The sequence below is a fragment of the Perca flavescens genome, chromosome 15 (assembly GCF_004354835.1).
Source record: "Perca flavescens isolate YP-PL-M2 chromosome 15, PFLA_1.0, whole genome shotgun sequence".
NCBI classification, from domain to species: domain Eukaryota; kingdom Metazoa; phylum Chordata; class Actinopteri; order Perciformes; family Percidae; genus Perca; species Perca flavescens.
In genome coordinates, this window is record NC_041345.1 from 32229866 (window position 1) to 32250504 (window position 20639).

Consider the following 20639-nt stretch of genomic DNA (forward strand, 5'->3'; position numbering starts at 1 on the left):
AGCCGTGAGGGGCGAAGACCGGAGGAGCAGGGGAGGAGGAGGGCGGTGCTCTTATCCTGAAATGATAACTGAGCAGCAGAGAGAGATGGGTTTAAAACAGGGATGTCGTGCAGCGATTGGCTCGTGATTTTCATGGCCGCTTCTGATTGGTTAAGACTAAAGTGAACACCTCTACAGCTGATCCATTCAGGGGACTGAGAAGTGATTATGTTTAAGAAGTTGCCCTGAAAGAATTTACGCTGAGCTCCATTAGTAGCCTAGATAAACGTTGCACATCATGCAAACGTTCTTAACGAGAACTTTTCTATCTGCATTGACAGACAAAAACTCATGATAGACCTTGAAATTAAAGCACAGGGCCTCTTGAAATGATATACATACACTCACCTTAAAGATTATTAGGAACACCTGTAGGATTTCTCGTTAATGCAATTATCTAATCAACCAATCACATGGCAGCTGCTTCAATGCATTTAGAGGTGTGGTCCAGGTCTAGACTATCTCCTGAACTCCAAACTGAATGTCAGAATGGGAAAGAAAGGTGATCTAAGCTACTTTGAGCGTGGCATGGTTGTTGGTGCCAGACGGGCTGGTCTGAGTATTTCCCAATCTGTTCAGTTACTGGGATTCTCACGTACAACCATTTCTAGGGTTTACAAAGAATGGTCTGAAAAATGGTCTCCACTAAAAATAGGAAAAAGGGGCTACAATTTCAACAAGCTCACCAAAATTGGACAGTTGAAGACTGTAAATATGTTGACTGGTCTGATGAGTTTGATTTCTGTTGAGACATTCAGATGGTAGAGTCAGAATTTGGCGTAAACAGAATGAGAACATGGATCGGTCATGCCTTGTTACCACTGGGCAGGTTGGTGGTGGTGGTGTAATGGTGTGGGGGATGTTTTCTTGGCACACTTTAGGCCCCTTAGTACCAATTCAGCATGGTTTAAATGCCACAGCCTATCTCAGGCTTGTTTCTGACCATGTCCATCCTTTTTTGACCACCATGTACCCATCCTCTGATGGCTGCTTCCAGCAGGATAATGCACCATGTCACAAAGCTCGAATCATTTCAAATTGGTTTCTTGAACAGGACTATGAGTTCACTGTACTAAAATGGCCCCCACAGTCACCAGATCTCAACCCAATAGAACATCTTTGGGATGTGGTGGAACGGGGGCTTCGTGCCCTGGATGTGCATCCCCCAAATCTCCATCAACTGCAAGATGCTCTCCTCTCAGTATGGGCCAACATTTCTAAAGAATGCTTCCAGCACCTTGTTGAATCAATGCCACGAAGAATTAAGGCAGTTCTGAAGGCAAAAGGGATCAAACACACTCTTAGTAGGGTGTTCCTAATAATCCTTTAGGTGAGTGTATATATAGCTTGTTTTATGATTCATTAGGAATATACAGTTTTGTGTATTAATAAATGGTTGTTGAAGTATTTAATGTGTCAACTCTCGTTGGTATACATATTCAGGGGAGCGCAAGGACGGGTACAGCTTTATCAATACCAGTTGTTGTACAGTTTTATTCCCAACGTGTATATATTTTAAATTATTAGTTCTTATATTCTATCCTATTATTATTTCATATATATTGTATCCTTTTATTTCATTTTTATTCTGTGTGTGCTGTATCTGATATTGTGCTTCTGCAACACTGGTATTTCCCATTTTTTGGGATCAATACAAATCTCTCTCTCTCTCTCTCTCTCTCTCTCTCTCTCTCCCTCTCCCCCCATCTGGTCCCAGTCCGTCCCTGTCAGTCACTGTGGCTCCAGCAGAGAGGAGCTTTTCCAAACTAAAGTTGATCAAGTCATACCTGAGGTCTGTCCCAGGAACAGATCACTGGCCTCGCCGTCATCAATATCAATCACTCAATATGGCAGCAGATTTCATATGATGACATCATTGATGATTTTGCATCAAGGAAGGCCAGAAAGGTCAGGTTTTAGTTGTAGTTTGGGTTTTATGTTCTTACTGCTATAGTGTAATAATTAGAATCTCTTTAGTGTGTTTTCACATTTGTGTGATGAAGGATTTGTGCTATTTTGAATATATATTTTTTCTGTATTGTGCAATGTTGGAGGTAGAGACTGTGCACTTTAAAAAAAGGAGGGGGTCTCACCCGGGGCGTCATTCAATGTAGAACCGCCCCTGGGAACGACAGAATCAATAAAGATTTGTACACAGTGAGCGATCGGCTGGTCGGGTCCTTCGGGTCCTACGAGTCCTTCGGGTCCTTTACCACTTTAAACTGGAATGATTTTAGTTCAACCAGAAGGAATGTTTCATGTTTTACGGAGTCAATAAAAAATATATCAAAATGATAGCATCAGATTTTTAAAAACAACAGTTAACAGAGCGAGTTCCCCCACGCTTCGGCTACAGTGAACGTGTAACGTATGTGGACCGTTTCAGGTTAGAACGCCAACACAAAGGAAGAGGAAGGTAACGGACATCCAGCAGAATTTCCTGCGGCAACGAAGCATTCACAAAAGTGGCATGTCGTGGATATAAACTAATTTACAATCTTGTCTTAATTAGAGATGCGCTGATTTACCAGCTGGTGCCCAGAATTGGCCGTTTTTTTACGTGATCGGCAATGACCGGCGACCAGCCGGTCAGTCTGACATATGCCGATTTTATGCCGGTTCAAATGCTGTAAATAAATAACATTGTAAAGGCTACCATACACAATGCATAGGAATTATATATAGGCTAGCAAATAACACAAACCCACTACTAATTACATGATCTTAATGCAGTGTAACTACTTTAGCATGTAAATAATGAACATAAAATACAAACGTGAGAAAGGGCGTTCAACAATCGCCATTATATCGAATCAACAGCCACGTGCTACCTAGCTAGCAGATGAAGAACACAAACATCAAAATCACCAGCTAATGAACTGACAACGTAAGTTATATGGTTCAGTTCTCAAGGACGCGATCTCCACTTGGAAATTCTTCAGCATGTATGAAGAAGATAACAAGTTTGCAATATGCAACACTTGCAAGGAAAAAGTTGGGTGTGGAGGGACGACACCAAAAACCTTTGGCGCAGCGAATTTAATCGGACACTTGAGACAACATCACCCAGCTGAATTTGCAAAGTTTGACGAAGCTAGCAAAGGCTAGGCTTCAGAAATCTCATAAAACTATCTGAGCCCAAAATATGTCATACCAGGTCGACGGTATTTCTCAGATGTTTCACTCAAAGAATGTTTGACAACGTGTCAAAACACACTCGCAGCAATCCCGATGCAGCGATTAGTTTTACAACTGACATTTGGATGTCAAATGTGAGCCTGAAGTCCATGCTAAGCCTAACTGCACAGTGGGTGGAGTCAAGAGATGGTCGGGTCCCACACTGCTACCAATCTGGCCTTTACATTCGACAGAATGTTACAACATTGGGGAATCGACAGGAGGAGGGTGCATGTGGTGTTGCAAGACAATGCAAGGCACATGGTGAAAGCACAGAATGACACCAACTTGGCTAGCTTGTCCTGCATGGCGCGCACATTACAGTTGGCAGTGAATGAGAGTCCGCTGTCACAACGAAGCATCATTGACATGGTGAAAACTGGGAGGAAAATTGTTGGACAATTTAAACACTCACCACAGGCCTACTCGCGATTTCATGATATCCAGGAAGAGCTCGGCCACCCAAGGAAATGCCTGCAGCAAATGGCATCACAAGATGGAACAGTACTTTCTATAGTCTAGAATTGCTGCTGGTTGAGCTCAATCTATTTGTTCATTTGTCACGTTAAGTGACAAGTGAGTGATAAGTGAAATGTAATTCTCACGGATGGTCCAGGTCATTATGAAAGAGAGCTTCACCTAATGTTTATGGACGAGCTCAAATTATAAATCACTTGGTTCCACTAGTCAAGCAGTTCAAATTGTCAAAACAACAATTTCAACAACTAATTTCTGAGAAATCATGGTAACAGTTTCCCTTTTAGTTCAACCTTTTAACACGGAAATTTCTGCTATACACTGTGTGCAAGTGAGTATTTTGACCTTATCGTCATTTTCATGTGTATTTTCCAATTCCAAGCTATATAAACGTGCAGGCTAATTTGATTTAAGGATTATCAGGTGATGTGTATTTGTGTGATGAGGGAGGGTGTGGCCTAAAGTGATCAACACCCTATATCAAGGTGGGCATAATTATTAGGCAGGTTCTTTTCCTCAGACAAAATGGGCAAAAAAAGATATTTAACAGACTCTGAAAAGTCAAAAATTTTTACATGCCTTTCAGAGGGATGCAGCACTCTTGAAGTAGCAAAGATATTGAGGCGTTATCATCGAACAATCAAACGTTTTGTTGCAAATAGTCAACAGGGTCGCAAGAAACGTGGAGAAAAACTAGTGGTATGGGCTGCGATTATTAAGGAGGATCTAGTTGGACCTTTTCAGGTTGAAGATGGACTTAAAATCAACCCCCAAAATTACTGCCAGTTTTTAGAAGATACTTTCTTCAAGCAGTAGTACAGGAAAAAGTCTATATCCTTCAAGAAGGCCATGATTTGTATGAAGGACAATGCTCCATTACATGCATCCAAGTACTCCACTGCGTGGCTAGCCAGCAAAGACCTTAAAGATGACAGAATAATGACATGGCCCCCTTCCTCACCTGACCTTCCATGGATGGAAGGCTCATGACAGCTATTGAAAAGAAGGGTGGCTATATTGGTCACTGAATATTTCTTGAAATGTTAGAAGTGTTTATTTGTACTTTGAGTTTTTATTCTTACTCTAAGAAATTAAAATAAACACGCGATAGGAAAATTTTAGTTGAATGTGTAGAAAGGGTGTAGAGAGTGTAGCGAGAGAGACAGTAGACATATAGTGTAGAGAGACAGAGTGTAGAGAGAGAGACAGACAGCGAGAGAGATAATGTAGAGAGAGATAGTGTGTAGCTAGAGTGTAGAGTGTGTAGCTAGAGACAGCGAGAGTGTAGTGTAGAGAGAGACAGACAACGAGATAATGTAGTGTGTAGAGAGAGTAGAGAGAGACAGACACCGAGATAGTGTAGAGAGAGAGTAAAGGGATAGTGTAGAGAGAGAGAGAGAGAGACAGACACCGAGATAGTGTAGAGAGAGAGTAAAGGGATAGTGTAGAGAGAGAGAGAGAGAGACAGACAGACAGCGAGAGTGTAGTGATAGAGAAAGGAGAGAAACAGAGAGACTTTACACTCTAAACTGTTTTTGACTTTTTAACTACCAACTGTACCATGACATGAGAGACAGATCCTTCCCTCACATTACAAACATCCAAAAGATCATGAAAACATGTTTTTGCAATGATAAAAGTCCTGATTATTTACATTACATATACAGTCTGGTGGGTTTGGTGAAGGTGATTTCGAGGCTGTTGAAAAAAAAAAAAAAAAAAGTGTCTAAAAAGTGTCAAATGTCAGGAAAAAAAAAACAAACATGAAAAATGCTGACAAAAGCAACATAAGCTTAATTTTTTTTGGAAAAGGTGGAGAGAAAAAACGGTGATAAAAGCTTCAAAAACATCGGAGAAAACAGATAACAGACAGAATAATGGGTGTTTTTCCCAAAATGATGTTCAGATTTTTTAGATCAAATATCTTGAAAACCACAGACCCAACAGAGACGTGTCATTAGTTTCTTTAATAATTCTTTTCCAGTACAAGATGCTGCATCACTTTTCTTCTTTTTTTTATTAAAGTTTTATAACATTTTATTAGGAACGACAATCAATAAAGATTTGTACACAGTGAGCGATCGGCTGGTCGGGTCCTTCGGGTCCTAGGGGTCCTTCGGGTCCTTTACCACTTTAAACTGGAATGATTTTAGTTCAACCAGAAGGAATGTTTCATGTTTTACTGAGTCAATAAAAAATATATCAAAATGATAGCATCAGATTTTTAAAAACAACAGTTAACAGAGCGAGTTCCCCCCCCCCGGATACCTGGAAGTAAAATACTAGTTAACTGGCAGAAAGTACTTTAAGAAACAGAAGTACTTGCACACATTTGGCAGAAGATTGAAAAGTACTTCAAGTACTTTAAACTGCAGAGGACTCGGAACCAGAACCCCGTATTCTGAAGATGAAGAAATGTTTTTTTATAACTTCAGATCAATATTCCCCTAACGCTTCGACTACATTGAACGTGTAACGTACGCGGACCGTTTCACCGGAGGTTAGAACGCCAACACAAAGGAAGAGGAAGGGGACAGACATCCGGTAGAATTTCCTGCGGCAACGAAAAAAGACAAAAACGTTGAGGAAAGCGTCAAAATATCAACACACAATGTTCAATAAAACTTTCAAAAATGTTGAAAAAAAAAAAAAAAAAAGAAACCTTGAAAAGTGAAAAATGTCAACAAAAAATGTTGCTAACCCTTTTAGTTGGGGGGTTTCCAACGGTTTTGACACTTCAACGTTTTTTTTTTTTTTCTTTTTGACATTCCGTAGTTTTGTTCCTTTGATGCTTTAATGTTCAAGCTGTTTGTCGCCGTTTGTCATTTCTTCAACGTTATTGAAGATTCTTTTGTAATTTGTTGTTCAATGCTTAATTTCAACATTTTTGTTAATTTGTTGATATGTGACCCTTTCTTTGACATTTTTGATTCTTTTTCAAGGTTTTTGACGTCTTTTGGACACCATTTTCATCGTTTTTGTCGTTTTATTTTCCACATTTCTGGCATTTTTTTAAAAATCTACTGTATTAACGTTTTACTGTTGTGGACTCTTGGCACCCCTGACGTTCGCCCCTAGAAAAGAGGGACATCCGGCGGCACCGGAGTGATCCCAGAAGTGGAACGTCGTGGATACGGACTACATTAGCCTAGATTTTGTGAGATTTTGCAGATCTTCCCGAGCCGTAGCTGTATCACTTCTAGACCCAACCAAAGTTTACGAGAAGAAGAGAGACTTCCTTAAAAAGAGAGGTTTTCAGGCTCTTCTTGAAAGAGTCGGGGGTTTGTGGAGCCTAGTCTCATATCGATATATTGCCCAGCCCTCTCCCAGATTATATATATTTATTAGGGCTGTCAAAATTAACGCGTTAATTTTTGCGTACATTTTTTAATATTTAACTCGTTAAAAAAATGTACGAAATTAACGCAGCTGTGTTTGTTTACTTCATGTGGCGGCTGAGAAACGTAATACGTCTCCATAACAGCAGGCGGCGCTACTCTGTATTGTTGCCCAGGTAATGAAAACCGGCAGCTGATTGGACAAACGCGTCACATGGGTTTGTTTTCTCCGGATATTGAGAGCCAGACTGTCATGGCGGCCGTTCAGAATACGATCTCATATTGTACTAAAATAGTTCACTGAAACATGTTTCTGAAAACATTTTAAGCGAGAAATAGGCCGTGATGCAGTTGCTGAATCTGTCTTCATTTCAGCTCAACAAAGGTCAGTTTAGAAAATTTTCGTCAGATTTTGAGAGACTCTAGTCACCTCACTCTGCTCGCCATTTCCGGGTGAGTCCCGATTGCCCTGCCGCCAACTGAACTCTCGGCTCGTTGGAGATGAACTAACTCTCGGCTCGTTGGAGATGAACTGAACTCTCGGCTCGTTGGAGATGAACTGAACTCTCGGCTCGTTGGAGATGAACTGAACTCTCGGCTCGTTGGAGATGAACTGAACTCTCGGCTCGTTGGAGATGAACTGAACTCTCGGCTCGTTGGAGATGAACTGAACTCTCGGCTCGTTGGAGATTAACTGAACTCTCGGCTCGTTGGAGATTAACTGAACTCTCGGCTCGTTGGAGATGAACTGCTCCTCGCCTGTAAAGTAGACGAGAGCAGGCAACAGCAGCCGGGGACGGTGACAAAAATCTGCTCTCAAGTCAGACAGTTTCTAGCCGTTTCAGCAGCCTTCAGCAGGACTAAATAAGCCAAATTGTTGCTGCTGTTGTTCTGAAAGATATTAAACATTCTGAACTTAGCAGAACCTTTCCTTGTTTGGTTTTTTCTTCATATTTGCAAAGTTAAGTGATTTAGCATTTAAATATCCATTATTATAAGCTTCAGTCTCAATTTAAAAAAGCGATTAATTACAGCAAATTGTGCAATTACCGTATTTTCCGGACTAAAAGTCGCACTTTTTTTTCCTACTTTGGCTGGTCTTGCAACTTATATAGTCAGGTGCGACTTATATATCAAAATATATAATTTAACATGTTTTTACATTTACGTTAATTGATACTGAAAACATTACCGTTTACAGCCGCGAGAGGGCGCTCTAGGCTTGTGACAACTAGAACGCTGCTCCTAAAGACAACTGCGAAAGAAAAGAGATGAACTGCAGGTAGTAAAATATGCAGCCGAAAATGGTAATCGAGCAGCAGAAAGAAAGTTTGAAATGAGGGAGAAACTTATGAGGGAGACTGGCGAAAAGGTGACTCTTACTGCAATGAAGAAAACAAAGAAAGCTAATCGGCTAATCGTGGGCTGAAAGCTAGAAGGCCAGAGGAGGAGGAAGGAGTCTGGAGGGGCTCGTTCACGGTGCAGTTACATCTCCACGCCTTTTAATACCTCCATGCTCCACGCCCTGGTAGCTAGTTGTTCTGTGTGCTATTGTATAGTTCAATAACTGTTAATGTGTTACGTTAACATACCGGACACCTACCGTATTCAGCGTATTGTTCTGTGTGCTATTGTGTAGTTGAATAACTCTTGTATTTATATTCTAAATAAATGCGACTTATAGTCCGGTGCGACTTATGTTTTTTTCCTCTTCATGACGCATTTTTTGACTGATGCGATTTATACTCTGGAGCGACTTATAGTCCGAAAAATACGGTAATTAGTTAATTTTTTTTAATTGATTGACAGACCTAATAAATATATATATATATATATATATATATATATATATATATATATATATATATATATATATATATATATATATATATATATATATATATTCTCCATCCCAAAGAAAATTCTCTCTGAAGTGTATTTTTATCCCCCTCGTCTTCATGTTCTCGTTCTGAAGTTCAGCTTTAAGAAACACCCGAATGCACCGGTGTCTAAACGGCCGGTATCTACCGGACTGAACGACCATACAGAATCCGGTGTCACTTAAATGTCTTCGCTGCCCTCTGATGCTCTGAGACGGACGTTAGAGGCACAGAAGCATCGCTGCACGTCACGCTGGTTACCACTACAGATTGGCAGCAGCTAACGCTAGCCCAATATTAGGCGGAATCCTGGATTCGGTGAATCCCTGGCTGTAATCTTATGATCAGTACACGGGGGTCTGGCTCACGAGCTGCTGGTCTGGTTCTAGTACTCCAACTTGGTCACTGAAGTTTAGAGCTCAACAGTTTGGTTCTGGAAGTAAGATAAACCCCCTCCCACCCAAATTCATTTCCCCCCGAAAAGATTCAGATTATCAGCGTTACATCTCATCATAACAGTCTGAATGAACCCAGAGCTGCAAAGATGAATTCATTAGTCATCAACTATTAATGAGGTCAAAAATAAAAAGGTTGAGAAACTTATAAGTAACAAAACGTTAAAAGTGTAGAAAAAGAAATACATTTAAAAAGTGTTAAAAACATTTAAAAAACGTCAAAAAAGTAACAAACTAAAATGTTTATGATTCTTCTTTGATAGTTTCTGTACTTTTGACTTTTTATGGTTAGTTTGCAGCCCTGAAATCTTTAAATATTCAAATACTTCTGTCTCTGAATTTCTTCCACAGGTTTCACATTTCAGCGGTCGCATTTAAAGTGACTAACACTTCGGAAAATGCGCCAAAAACATCGGAAAAAAGCAGCCAAAACTTTGGAATAGAGCGCCAAACACAGAGGTAAAGAGTCGGGGGGAAAAGTGACCCTTCTTTCTCCGGCTAGCACTGACGTTCAGGATACTTCTTTGATAGTTTCTGTACACCGTCTTGTACTTTTTCTGCATTTTTCAAAATGTTCTTTTGCGCCGAATCAAATGTTTTATGGTCTGGATTCCTTCTCGGAGCTTTTTGGCTTTCCAGGCTTAAAGTTAGTAGTATACTTAGTAAGTATTTTTTGGAAATGCCAACGCCGATACTGAACGGGGGGGAGGGGGGTGAATCACTTCCAGAACCAGAGCTGTTTTAAAGAGAAGCGAGCTCCATTTGTGCTTGTGTATCAGTAAGTACTCCGAGAAGAAGTCCTGGGACTCGGTCCCGGCGGTTCATCGATTATCTACAAGCCCCTCGTGATCAGACACACGGTACACAAACACTCAAACACACAGACACTTGCATAAGAGCAAATCAGTCAGAGTCAACCCTGCCCACACACATACATATTATATATATATATATATATATATATATATATATATATATATATATATATATATATATATATATATATATATGATGCAAAAGAGCACAAAAAAGGTATGAAAATGTAAGAAAAATTCATAAGGAAAAAACTTTATATATAGTATTTATAAAAAAGAGGAATAATACTTTGTTTTCCCGAGAGGTTAAAGGGTGGGCAGTAGGGGTGTAACGACATTGACCCAATATTATCATCGATGCAAGGTCCAAATATCGATACATAAGATGCCTCTTAGTTTAGATTCCCACTTTCGTTGCTTTTTATTCAAAAGAATTTTTTTTTTTACTTAAATGTCTGGATTTGGCAGTAATAAAACTGACAAATCCTACTTTAGTTGCTCGATTGCAGGCCGCCGAATTGAATCTAAATCGGTTGTTGACGGACTTTAAGATATCAGTAAATATCGTATCGTTGTCCAAAGAATCAATATATAATACGGTATCATGATAGAGATGATACAGATACCCTTTCTTGCTTCCAGATACCAATTCTGATACCTGAACTTGGGTGTTTGTACAATACTGAGTCAGATACCAGCGTGTTAAAAAAACTGCAAAGTACCCCCAGGGGTACACATACCGCTGGGGGTACTTTGGAGTAAGTGATCTTCTTCCAAAATGCTCATTTAAAAATATGTCATGCATAATTCCTAAAATAATGAATGAATTAAGTGATGGATTCTGAACATTTGAAAAGTAGCATTTAAATGGTTTTCAGTTACGAGGTTGTTGTTTAGTAAATCTATCACTGCCAACACTCTATTGTTCCTCTTTATATAGATGTAAAAATGTTTTGCACTGGTCAGGAGGTACTTGGCCTAAAAACATAATTCAAAGGGGGTACATTATTGAAAAAAGTTTGAGAACCCCGGATGTAAACTACTGTATACTACTATCCCTGTATGGATGGGTTGCTGTCGTTGTTGGACGGTCTGGCTCGGGTTAAACTAACCTATACGCCACAGATCTCTCTTATTATCCAGTTTTACAGCGAGTCATAACGATAACAATCTATTTTAAAGTAGATTTTATTCTGGGCTTAATGACGTGGTACCTGTTCGGTGCCTAAAACGTGGGTATGTGCAACTAAGGTTAACATATCGATCTGATCCCTGTTCCCTTTTCCGTTAGGACTCTTTGTCAAACTAGACATCGGCGAGTGGCTCGGAGGTAGAGTGGTCGCCCCATAAACCCCAAGGTTGGCAGATCAATCCCAGGCTCCTCCGGCCACATTTCAAAGTGTCCCTGAGCAAGACACCAAGTCCCCCCCCAGACGCAGTATATGTATGGCGGTCCTCTCGGGTTAAATGAGTTTGTTTTGAAAGGGAGTTCTATAACTTCTATAACTCCGTATGCGTTTGTTTGACAGAGTTTAAGCTGAGCCATACCGTACGACGACGACAGCAACACATCCATACGTGGATAGCAGTATACAGCTGTTAGCTGCAGCATGGTGGCCCAGTGGTTAGCACTGTGGTCTCACAGCAAGAAGGTTCGAATCCAGGCCTTTCTGTGTGGAGTTAGTATGTTCTCCCCATGTTTGTTTTGGAGATACTATACATAAAAAGTATAAAACAATGCACTTCAAAGTAATGTCAGATGCAATGTTATGAGTATTTATGTTGTTCTTTGTTTGATTGCAATAAGAAGAAGAAAAGGGAAAGTAGCCAGTTACGTGACTTCTGTTGCGCAGCCTGTAGGGGGAGCTCTTGGCCAGCGTCTCAGTCATTAAACTACTGACTTGAGAGCTGAACAGTCAAGTTATTTCTTGCCCTAGTCATGGGTATAACCTTTGCGTGGGTTTCCTCCGGGTGCTCCGGTTTCCCCCCACCATCAAAAACATGTACTAGGTTCTCCAGCCAGTGCCCTCGAGTAAGGCAGTGGATCAGATCTGGAGTTGGTCCCCGGGCGCTGTGAATGGCTGCCCACTGCTCCCTTGGGGGATGGGTTAAATGCAGACAATGAATTTCGCTACATGTATATGACAATAAAGTAGCTTTACCTTAAAACATTATAAAATATATGTATTTTATAACACACTGGTATTGGATCTGTACTCGGTATGGTACGACACGCAAGTTCAGGTGCCGGCATCGGTGAGGAATAAATGGTATCGGACCATCTCTAACTTACACCCCCAGTAATGCAAGAGTTTGTTTTCAGCTGCTGTCGCTGCCCACCGTGCTGCTGGCGCTGCTGCTGCTGCTGCTGCTGCTGCTGCCGCCGCCGCTGCCGCTCGCCGAGTCCGCCCGCTCCCGCTTGTGAATCTGCTCGTGTGCTTTGAGGTGGCCCGACTGGCTGAAAGTCTTGGCGCAGTGCGGGCAGGCGTACGGCCGCTCGCCCGTGTGAATCTGCTGGTGCGCCTTCAGGTGTCCGAGGCGGCCGAAGCTCTTCCCGCACTGCGTGCAGCCGAACGGCCGCTCGCCCGAGTGGATCTTCTCGTGGGTTTTCAGCACGCCCGAGTTGCTGAAAGTCTTCCCGCACTGCGAGCAGGTGAAGGGCTTCTCGCCCGTGTGGATCTGCACGTGGTTGCGGTAGCTCGCCTCCTTGGTGAAGCTCTTGCCGCAGTGCGGGCAGCAGTAGGGCCGCTCGCCCGTGTGGCTCAGCTGGTGCGCCTTCAGCTCCTTCGACTGGCCGAAGCTCTTCCCGCAGGCGGCGCAGATGAACGGGCGCTCGCCGGTGTGCAGCCGCTGGTGCGAGCGCAGGTCGTCGGCCTTGGTGAAGCCCTTGGGGCAGTGGGCGCACACGTACGGCTTCTGGCCCGTGTGGATTAGCTGGTGGCGCTTCAGGTTGCCCGCCTGGCCGAAGCTCTTGCCGCACTGCGAGCAGCTGTAGGGCCGCTCGCCCGTGTGGATGCGCTGGTGCGTTTTCAGGTTCCCCAGCGTGCTGAAGTTCTTGCCGCACTGCGTGCACGAGAACGGCTTCTCGCCCTGCATGTTGCGAGGCTTCCTCACCGTCGGGCTCTGCGTCTTCACCGTGAGCACGCTGCCTCCTCCTAGGAGAGAAGACATCAGCATTTAATAGCATCGATAGGATATAGAAACCAATAAGGAAACTCCAAGGCATTCTCTTTTAGAAAAATACAAAGCCTTTATTTATGGCTTAGTCATCATAAATCTTAAAGTACTCCGACGCGTTTCGGCATACAAGCCTTCGTCAGGGAGTCAATCGATAGGATATTGTGTCAAAATTAGGATTGGCCATCAAGAACCGGTTCCAACTCAGAATAGTTTCTAAAAACATTGAGTTTAACTCTCATGTTATTTTGTAAACTTAAGCGGGTTTAACCCTCCTGTTGTCCTCGGGTCAAATTTGACACATTTAAAAAAAATTCTTTTATCAGAAAAATGAGTTTCTTTCAACCAAATTTTCAGAAAAATAACGCGGATTGTTCCACACAACGCTCTTTACAAGGAAAATAAATGATCGGCCCACTACTTTCTTTACATTTGGATGTTTTTTATTCAATTTTATAGAATAAAAACAAAAATTATGAAAGAACGTTGAAAAAAAGCTTCAAAAACATCAAAGACAACCAAAACTGCATTGCTTTTATTTTGAAGGCAAACGTATGCAGCTTCTTCTTCTCTGGTTGCAAGTCGCAATTAAAAAGAAGTAGAAGAAGAACTGCAATGTGTCGGGTTCTAGGAAAAGTCCACTTCTAAACAGTTCCACTAACTACTCTCCCCCCTCCCTCCATTTGCATTCTCACTGGCCCAGCTGCCAAAGGGACTATAGGAGGGGTAAGGGAGTGACACAAGCACGGCAACGGTCTTTATAGCCTTAAAATCAGAGAACAAATACACCAAAAAAAAGTATGACCTAAATACTAAATCTAATGTATATAGCATATTTGTTATAATTTAAACAAGTCTCCCCCGCCTCTGCCTACTGTGTGTGTGTGTGTGTGTGTGTGTGTGTGTGTGTGTGTGTGTGTGTGTGTGTGTGTGTGTGCCAGCAAAAAGACCATTAACCACAGGTTCCTGTTGATCTTATGATGGACATGTGTCGTGATATTTAAACGAACTGTCAACGGTGAAATAAAAGCCTCTTATTAACGAGAGCGGTCTGAGAGACCTCCGGCTCACAGCGGGGTCTCTGAGCAGGACTGGCCCAGCGACGAGCTAGCGGCATCAATTTTCACAAGACTGCCTATATTCCAAGTCTAAACAGTTCATTTCTCGCCTAAAACGTTGTCAGAAGTAAATTTAGTGATGAATAAGATGGCGAAAACTGTTAAAATTGTCCCGTTGCTGGTCCGTCTGTACCGGAAACCCGACCCTCGTTGACCTAGGTCCCTATGCTGAAAAAAGGGAACGGTGAAAAGACCCTGTCCTGAAGTAGGAGCTGAAAAGAGTTACAGGAACTGTGGTCAGAGGAACTTAAAAATCACCAAATTGGTCCAGTCAGAACACGAGAAAAAAAGGGTTCTAGGAATGTTATGTTCTAGGAACTGCAAAAATCCTCCGGGCAGAAAGCAGCTATGGACTTCTAAGTAAGTCAAAGGTAAAGCTGTGTGCTTGGATTGCAGAGAACAGATCGCTGTGTTAAAAGGGTTATAATTTGAATCACCACTACAATACGAAAACACACAGAGAAATCCAACCACTTGACTGATGCAGAGTGAGCGCGGACATCAACAGTTCCGCTGCAAAAGCAACAACAAGGCTTTTTTACCAAGACCAGCTTTGTGATATCCCACATCGCCAAAAACAGTAAGCCATTTTCTGAAGGGGAGTTTATTAGAGAGTGTTTGGTGGACTCTGCTGCGCTAATATGCCCAGAGAAAAAACAGACGTTTGGAAACGTGCCGCCTGACATAAAATTAATATTGAGCAGAACTGAGTTTAGCCTATTGGTCCGGCCAACCACAACAGTCCCCGTTTCTCATGAGGCCCCTTGGGAAAATTAATTGCCCACCCCTGCTCTGAAGTGAGGCTTTGCTTTACGTTATGTTCGAACAGCCCGCTAAAACAGTCCTATTTCCTCTTATCTGTGAAATAAGAGGAAATGTCCAGATCAGCTTTTTTGACCCCACCGATTACAAAAATAAATTAAATGTACTGAGCTTAAGACGTCTTTTAATGACTTTGTTTCCTTAGTTATTTTTGTAAACCAAAAAAAAGAAACTGTGTGCAGCTTTAATTTCTGAGCCAATACAGTAAAAAAATAATTGTTCTCGTATTCAATTGTTTTGGTAATCGCGATCAAAATGTAACCATTAGCACAGCCGTACCTTCGCTTCCTCCCTCCGCCGGCGTCTTGCCGTCCACGGCCGGCTGCAGCTCGTACAGTGCCGCGGCTCCGAACTCGGGCTCCAGTTTGGCGACGCCGGGGTCCATCAGCAGGGCGTCGGGACGCAGCTTGTTGAGCTCGGTGCGCAGCTCGGCCATGTGGATCGACTCCAGGCCGTTGGGCGCCGACATAGCGTTGGCGTCGGAGTACTCGCACTTGAGCGCGCTCAGCTCGGTGGCGTAGTAACACTGCAAGTCCATGTGGTGGTCCGACTTGATGTACTCCAGAGTGTCCGTCACCTGAAACCCAGACAGCTGCAGTCACGCACGGAGAATACCAACAAGTACAACACACACACACACACGTACACACACGTGTACACACACACACACGTGTACACACACACACACACGTGTACACACACACACACACACACACACACACACACACCTTTTAGTGTATAGAGACAGCATATTTCCACCAGACCCCATGTAAATAATCAGGACTTTTAGCGTGTATAGATCCAGCATATCTCCACCAGACTCCATGTAAATAATCAGGACTTTTAGCGTGTATAGAGCCAGCATATCTCCACATGTAAATGGGTGAATTAAGGGTTCATTTCAACCAAACCAGAGTGGTGATTGTTGGAACAGTGGAAAGATGAACCAAGACGGCTTTTGGTAGTTTTATTTAGTTTCTGTCCACTTTGAATGAAGTGTGTTTTACGATGATAAAAGTCCTGATTATTTACATGGAGTCTGGTGGGTTTGGTGATGGCGATTTCATTTTAGCACGAGGTAGTGTGAACGGGGTTGTAGTTACTTGGGAGATGTAGTCGAACACGGAGCTGGGCTCGTACTGCGACTTGTAGTCCAGCTCGGCGGTGTCGCCGTGGTGGAAGTGGCCCAGGTGGGGGTCACCGTGGTGGCCGTGGCGCTCCGACTTGATGTAGTCGAGGCCGCTGATCTCCATCTTGATCATGTCGCGGCCCAGCTCGGCGGTGGCCAGCGGCTGGATCTCCGACAGGTCCACCGTGCCGATGGGCTCCAGCTCGCCGTCCTCCGGCTCGCTCTTCACGCACGCCAGCATCGCCAGCGGCTCCGCCAGCTCCGGCGGCGAGCCGCACTCCAGCCTCAAGCACTCGGCCTCCAAGTCTGTCATGCTAAAAGGGGGCGGAGCCAAGCCTCCTCGCTTCGCGTTGCTTCAACTCGCTGGTTGAAAACTCCTTCCCGTCTTCCCCCCGACTGTCTGTAGAATCCAGCGGCCCTAAGGGGGGGCAGGGCTTGGCGGTTGGGGGGGGCGTGTCCCTGAGCGCGTCGCCTCTATGATTTCACCACCCACGCCTGACTGGGACCAGCCTGCAGAGAGACACCGAAGATTTTTAACATTTCACATTTCTTTTTCCGGGAAATAAAACTGCCTTCAAGTGCAGCTTGGAAACGTCAAGATCTATAAACCATCTGAGAGAAAAAAACAGGAACTGTGAAATATAAAGTCTGCTTGTGCTACATCGGGGGGGTGGGGTGGTTAAAGAACACAGCAGTGTTTTAACTCGGTTTGTGGAAGACTACGGTGCGTGTATTTGGAGGGTTTAGGTGTCCTTCCTCAAGAAAATGTTAAGTTTTTTCAATTTTATTTCATTGTGTGTCTCTTTGTGGGTTTTTGCTTCTCTTTGGAGATGTGTTGGGTCTCTTTTAAGTCATTTGTGTGTTCAGGCTCTGTGGTCATTTTGCATCTCTTTGTGGTAAGTTCTGTGTCTCTTTTCCCACATCATTTTGGACCGTTATCATTACCATATCTGGGTCTGAAACGTTGGAAAAGCTAGAGCAGATAATACACCAAAAAAAAGCTTAAATAATACAATACCAAATACATGCAGCGTTGTCTTTCACAAAGTGAGGGAGAACACTGGTAGTACGAGCAGTTGTTCCACTTTTCCAAGCCAAAAGACAAACAAAACTGCCCCAAATTTGTCACCGGTAAAACAGACCAATCTGGAGACATTTCTGCAGACGGCCGATCCAATCAGACGCTTCGCTTCATTCATTCATCCCCGGCTTGATTGGCTAGCAACTTCACAATGTTCCCCGCCAGAATTCACCTTTACCCGCATTCGGAGGGTTTGTCTGGTGTCAATTTAAGCCCTCATGACACAAAGTTTGTCTCTGCGTCTGTCTGTCCGTCTCCTTTTGAAATGTGTAAATGTAAAGCCCTGGTCCCTCATGACACAACGTTTAAGACTTGACTGTGAAAAAGTGGGAGTGAAGAACACTGATTTTGTTCCTCCGGCATCTGCCTAAACATAAATATGATTTACACGCTGAAACAGATGCTCAGCTGCACTGCAATAACCCGCTTTACTTCTGGTAGACGGTGTTCTGAAACAGATATGCAAACTATGTTGCCCTGATGCTGTGTGTAGACGTGGTGTATTCTATCAGCTGGAATCATCAGACTGCATCCTGTCACAGAAGTTACACGTGAAATTTAGCAAACAGCGGCCTCAGACATCTAAAATTATATATAAATATATAGAACAGCCAACAGGTTTAGAGCAGCAGAGGGAGAAGACAGTTGTCTTCATCTGAAGTTTTTATTTTTTTTTTGCATGGAGTTGTGTTTTCACCGCAGCAGCACAAATATACTACTACCACTAGGAAGAACAACTGTTTGGAACTGGTCCAGTATTAAGATTGAACAGCCCCAAAAATCACCACCACCAAACGCACCAGACTCCATGTAAATTATCAGGACTTTTAGCGTGTATAGAACCAGCATATCTTCACATGTAAATGGGTGAATGAAGAGTTTATTTCAACCAAACCAGAGTGGTGATTGTTGGAACAGTGGAAAGACGAACCAAGACAGCTTTTGGTAGTTTTATTTAGTTTCTGTCCACTTTGAATGAAGTGTGTTTTTACGGTGATGAAAGTAGTGATTATTTCCATGGAGTCTGGTGGGTTGGGTGGTGGTGATTTCATGTTAAACTAAAATGATCTTGCTCTTTAACTAAAAAGGTCTATCTCTGTAGGGATCCATCCCATAATGTTTTCAGACACTTAGAATAATAATCTGAGTCTGTCAGCAGCAACAACAGAACTTTAAGTGGACTCTAACTGATGCTGAACATTAGTCCTGTAGGGTTACATTACAGCTTGGTTCTGGTTTAATACTGGACCAGTTACACAGATTGTTGTTCCCATCAGACACTCAGACACACAAACATGACATTTACGTCAGGCAGGGTTTGAATACAGGACTTTAACATTGCAGTGGCGTATTTCCACCGTGTAAACAAAAGTACTTTTTCTGCAGCAAATGCTCTGAATACTTCTTCCTGCAGCGGCCGCCCCGCACACACTCACTGTAAAGTTCAGCCCTGGTAGCCTGTTAACCTCGAAACTACAATCTGCACTTTCCTAAAAAAATAAAGAAAGAAAAACTACAAAAACAACAAAGGAAACAGAGAAAACGTTACGTTGGCTGTGTACCGGCTGCAGGCTCCGGTGCAGCTCCCCAGGAGTGTAAAAGTCATTACCTGTCTCTTCAAACACTCAGGTAGCCTTTTCAACTCGCCACGCAGCCTCCGCACCAAACCGACTGAAAGAATCTGGCGGTGATTTCACCCAAAATAACAGCGCGTCATCCGCTTTTATCAGCGGGAAGCCCTCCGTGTCGGCTTTTCTTCCTCTCGGGGTGAAAACGCCGCATGACAGGGGAGGAACATGTATTTAAACGCGCTTTAGTGGCATACAAAGACAGGGCAAGATGCCATGTCTAGCTAGCTAGCAGGGCTAGCCAGTGGCCATCTTGTTTATCACACTGGCAGCATGCTAAGCTAACTAACTAGCGGGTTCGGTTGTGGCCAGAAGGGATACAGCTACGACCGGAGGTTACGCAAAATTACGCGAAATCCCGCAAAATCTAGGTTAACATAATATATTTTTAATACTTTCACACAGGAAACGCGTGTTCGTTCCTCGGGAGTGTTTTAGTCCAAGCCACGATTTTTTTTGTACTTATCTTAACTAGACGTTTTGGTGCTTTAACGTAACTCTCGTCACCGTAGCTGTATCCCATGCAGCCTTAAGCTAACTAGCGTTATCTGCTGTTAGCACGGAGGAGGAGGAGGAGGAGGAGGGGGGGAGAAAGTGAGAGTGAAGCCGGGGATGAGAGGCAGGCAGCCGGGGGAGGGGACAGCTGTGTCCTCGGGCTGCCTGGTGCTACTCCTCCCCGGTGATCAGGCGGAGTTAGCGCCGCGGGACAGCGGCTGACAGCTCCGACAACAAACAAAAGAAACAAACGGTGTCAAATTCTGAAATCTGTGCGGGGGGAGAGAGACGCGCGCGGCTCGGCGCCGATCTGTCAAAAAAAACAACAAGAAGAGAAGCAGGAAACCGAGCGGAGCGGCGGCGATAGCGGTACATTACCTGCGGGTGGTCCGGTTCATGGCTCTGTCTCGGTCACTCGTAGATAACTCCGCCGGACCCGCCACGTCCACCTCGGCAGAACAACCCGCCGCCTCGCCTCCTCTCCTCCCCTCTATCACTGACTAATTCAGCTCCCTCCTTCCTTCCCTCCCTCCCTCCTTCCTTCCTTTCTCGCCTTTCTCTCTCACCCCTTCGGTATTCCTTCCTTCCTTCCTTCGTTCCCTCCTTCCTGCCAGCCCACTGGTCGCTCGTGCGCATACAGACGTTCACGCGGGTAGGTACAGTAACTACGGCAACGGTAGTTTTTATTTATTTATATAACATTTTCAAATACAAACCATTCATTTTTTTGGTTATCACTTAAAATTTTACATAATGAAAAATCGACATTTTCTCAAAAAAAATATTTGGTCAAATATTGTAAAGGGAAAATGGTTGTGTCCCCCCCACACACAAAATATAAATTTTTTCCTATAAAATATTCGACAAAATATTTTTTTTGAGAATATGTCGATTTTTCATCTTGTTGGAAGAAGAAGAGTGTATTATGTATGTGTTATCTGCTCTAGCTTTTCAAAACCTGCCGGGGTAATGAAGTCTAAGAGTTTGAATGCTGTGGCGAGCAAATAT

General features: G+C 43.3%; 1 protein-coding gene across 3 annotated transcripts; it reads right to left on the reverse strand.

Annotated features, from left to right (window-relative positions):
- Positions 1 to 11948: 11948 nt before the first annotated feature.
- si:dkeyp-113d7.1 (zinc finger protein 1 homolog) lies at positions 11949 to 20153 on the reverse strand. 3 transcript variants are annotated; one of them, XM_028599686.1, is made up of 4 exons: positions 20010 to 20153; positions 16402 to 16937; positions 15578 to 15890; positions 11949 to 13336 (listed from the first exon to the last, which is right to left on the reverse strand). In XM_028599686.1, the coding sequence occupies exons 2-4, from the start codon at positions 16738 to 16740 to the stop codon at positions 12501 to 12503; spliced, it is 1488 nt and encodes a 495-aa protein (XP_028455487.1). In that variant the 5' UTR covers positions 16741 to 16937; positions 20010 to 20153; the 3' UTR covers positions 11949 to 12500. The 3 variants fall into 3 exon arrangements, with proteins under 3 accessions (XP_028455487.1, XP_028455488.1, XP_028455486.1); XM_028599687.1 differs by lacking the exon at positions 20010 to 20153 and adding an exon at positions 19118 to 19378 and having other exon boundaries at positions 15578 to 15875; XM_028599685.1 differs by lacking the exon at positions 20010 to 20153 and adding an exon at positions 19118 to 19378.
- Between the last annotated feature and the right edge of the window lie 486 nt (positions 20154 to 20639).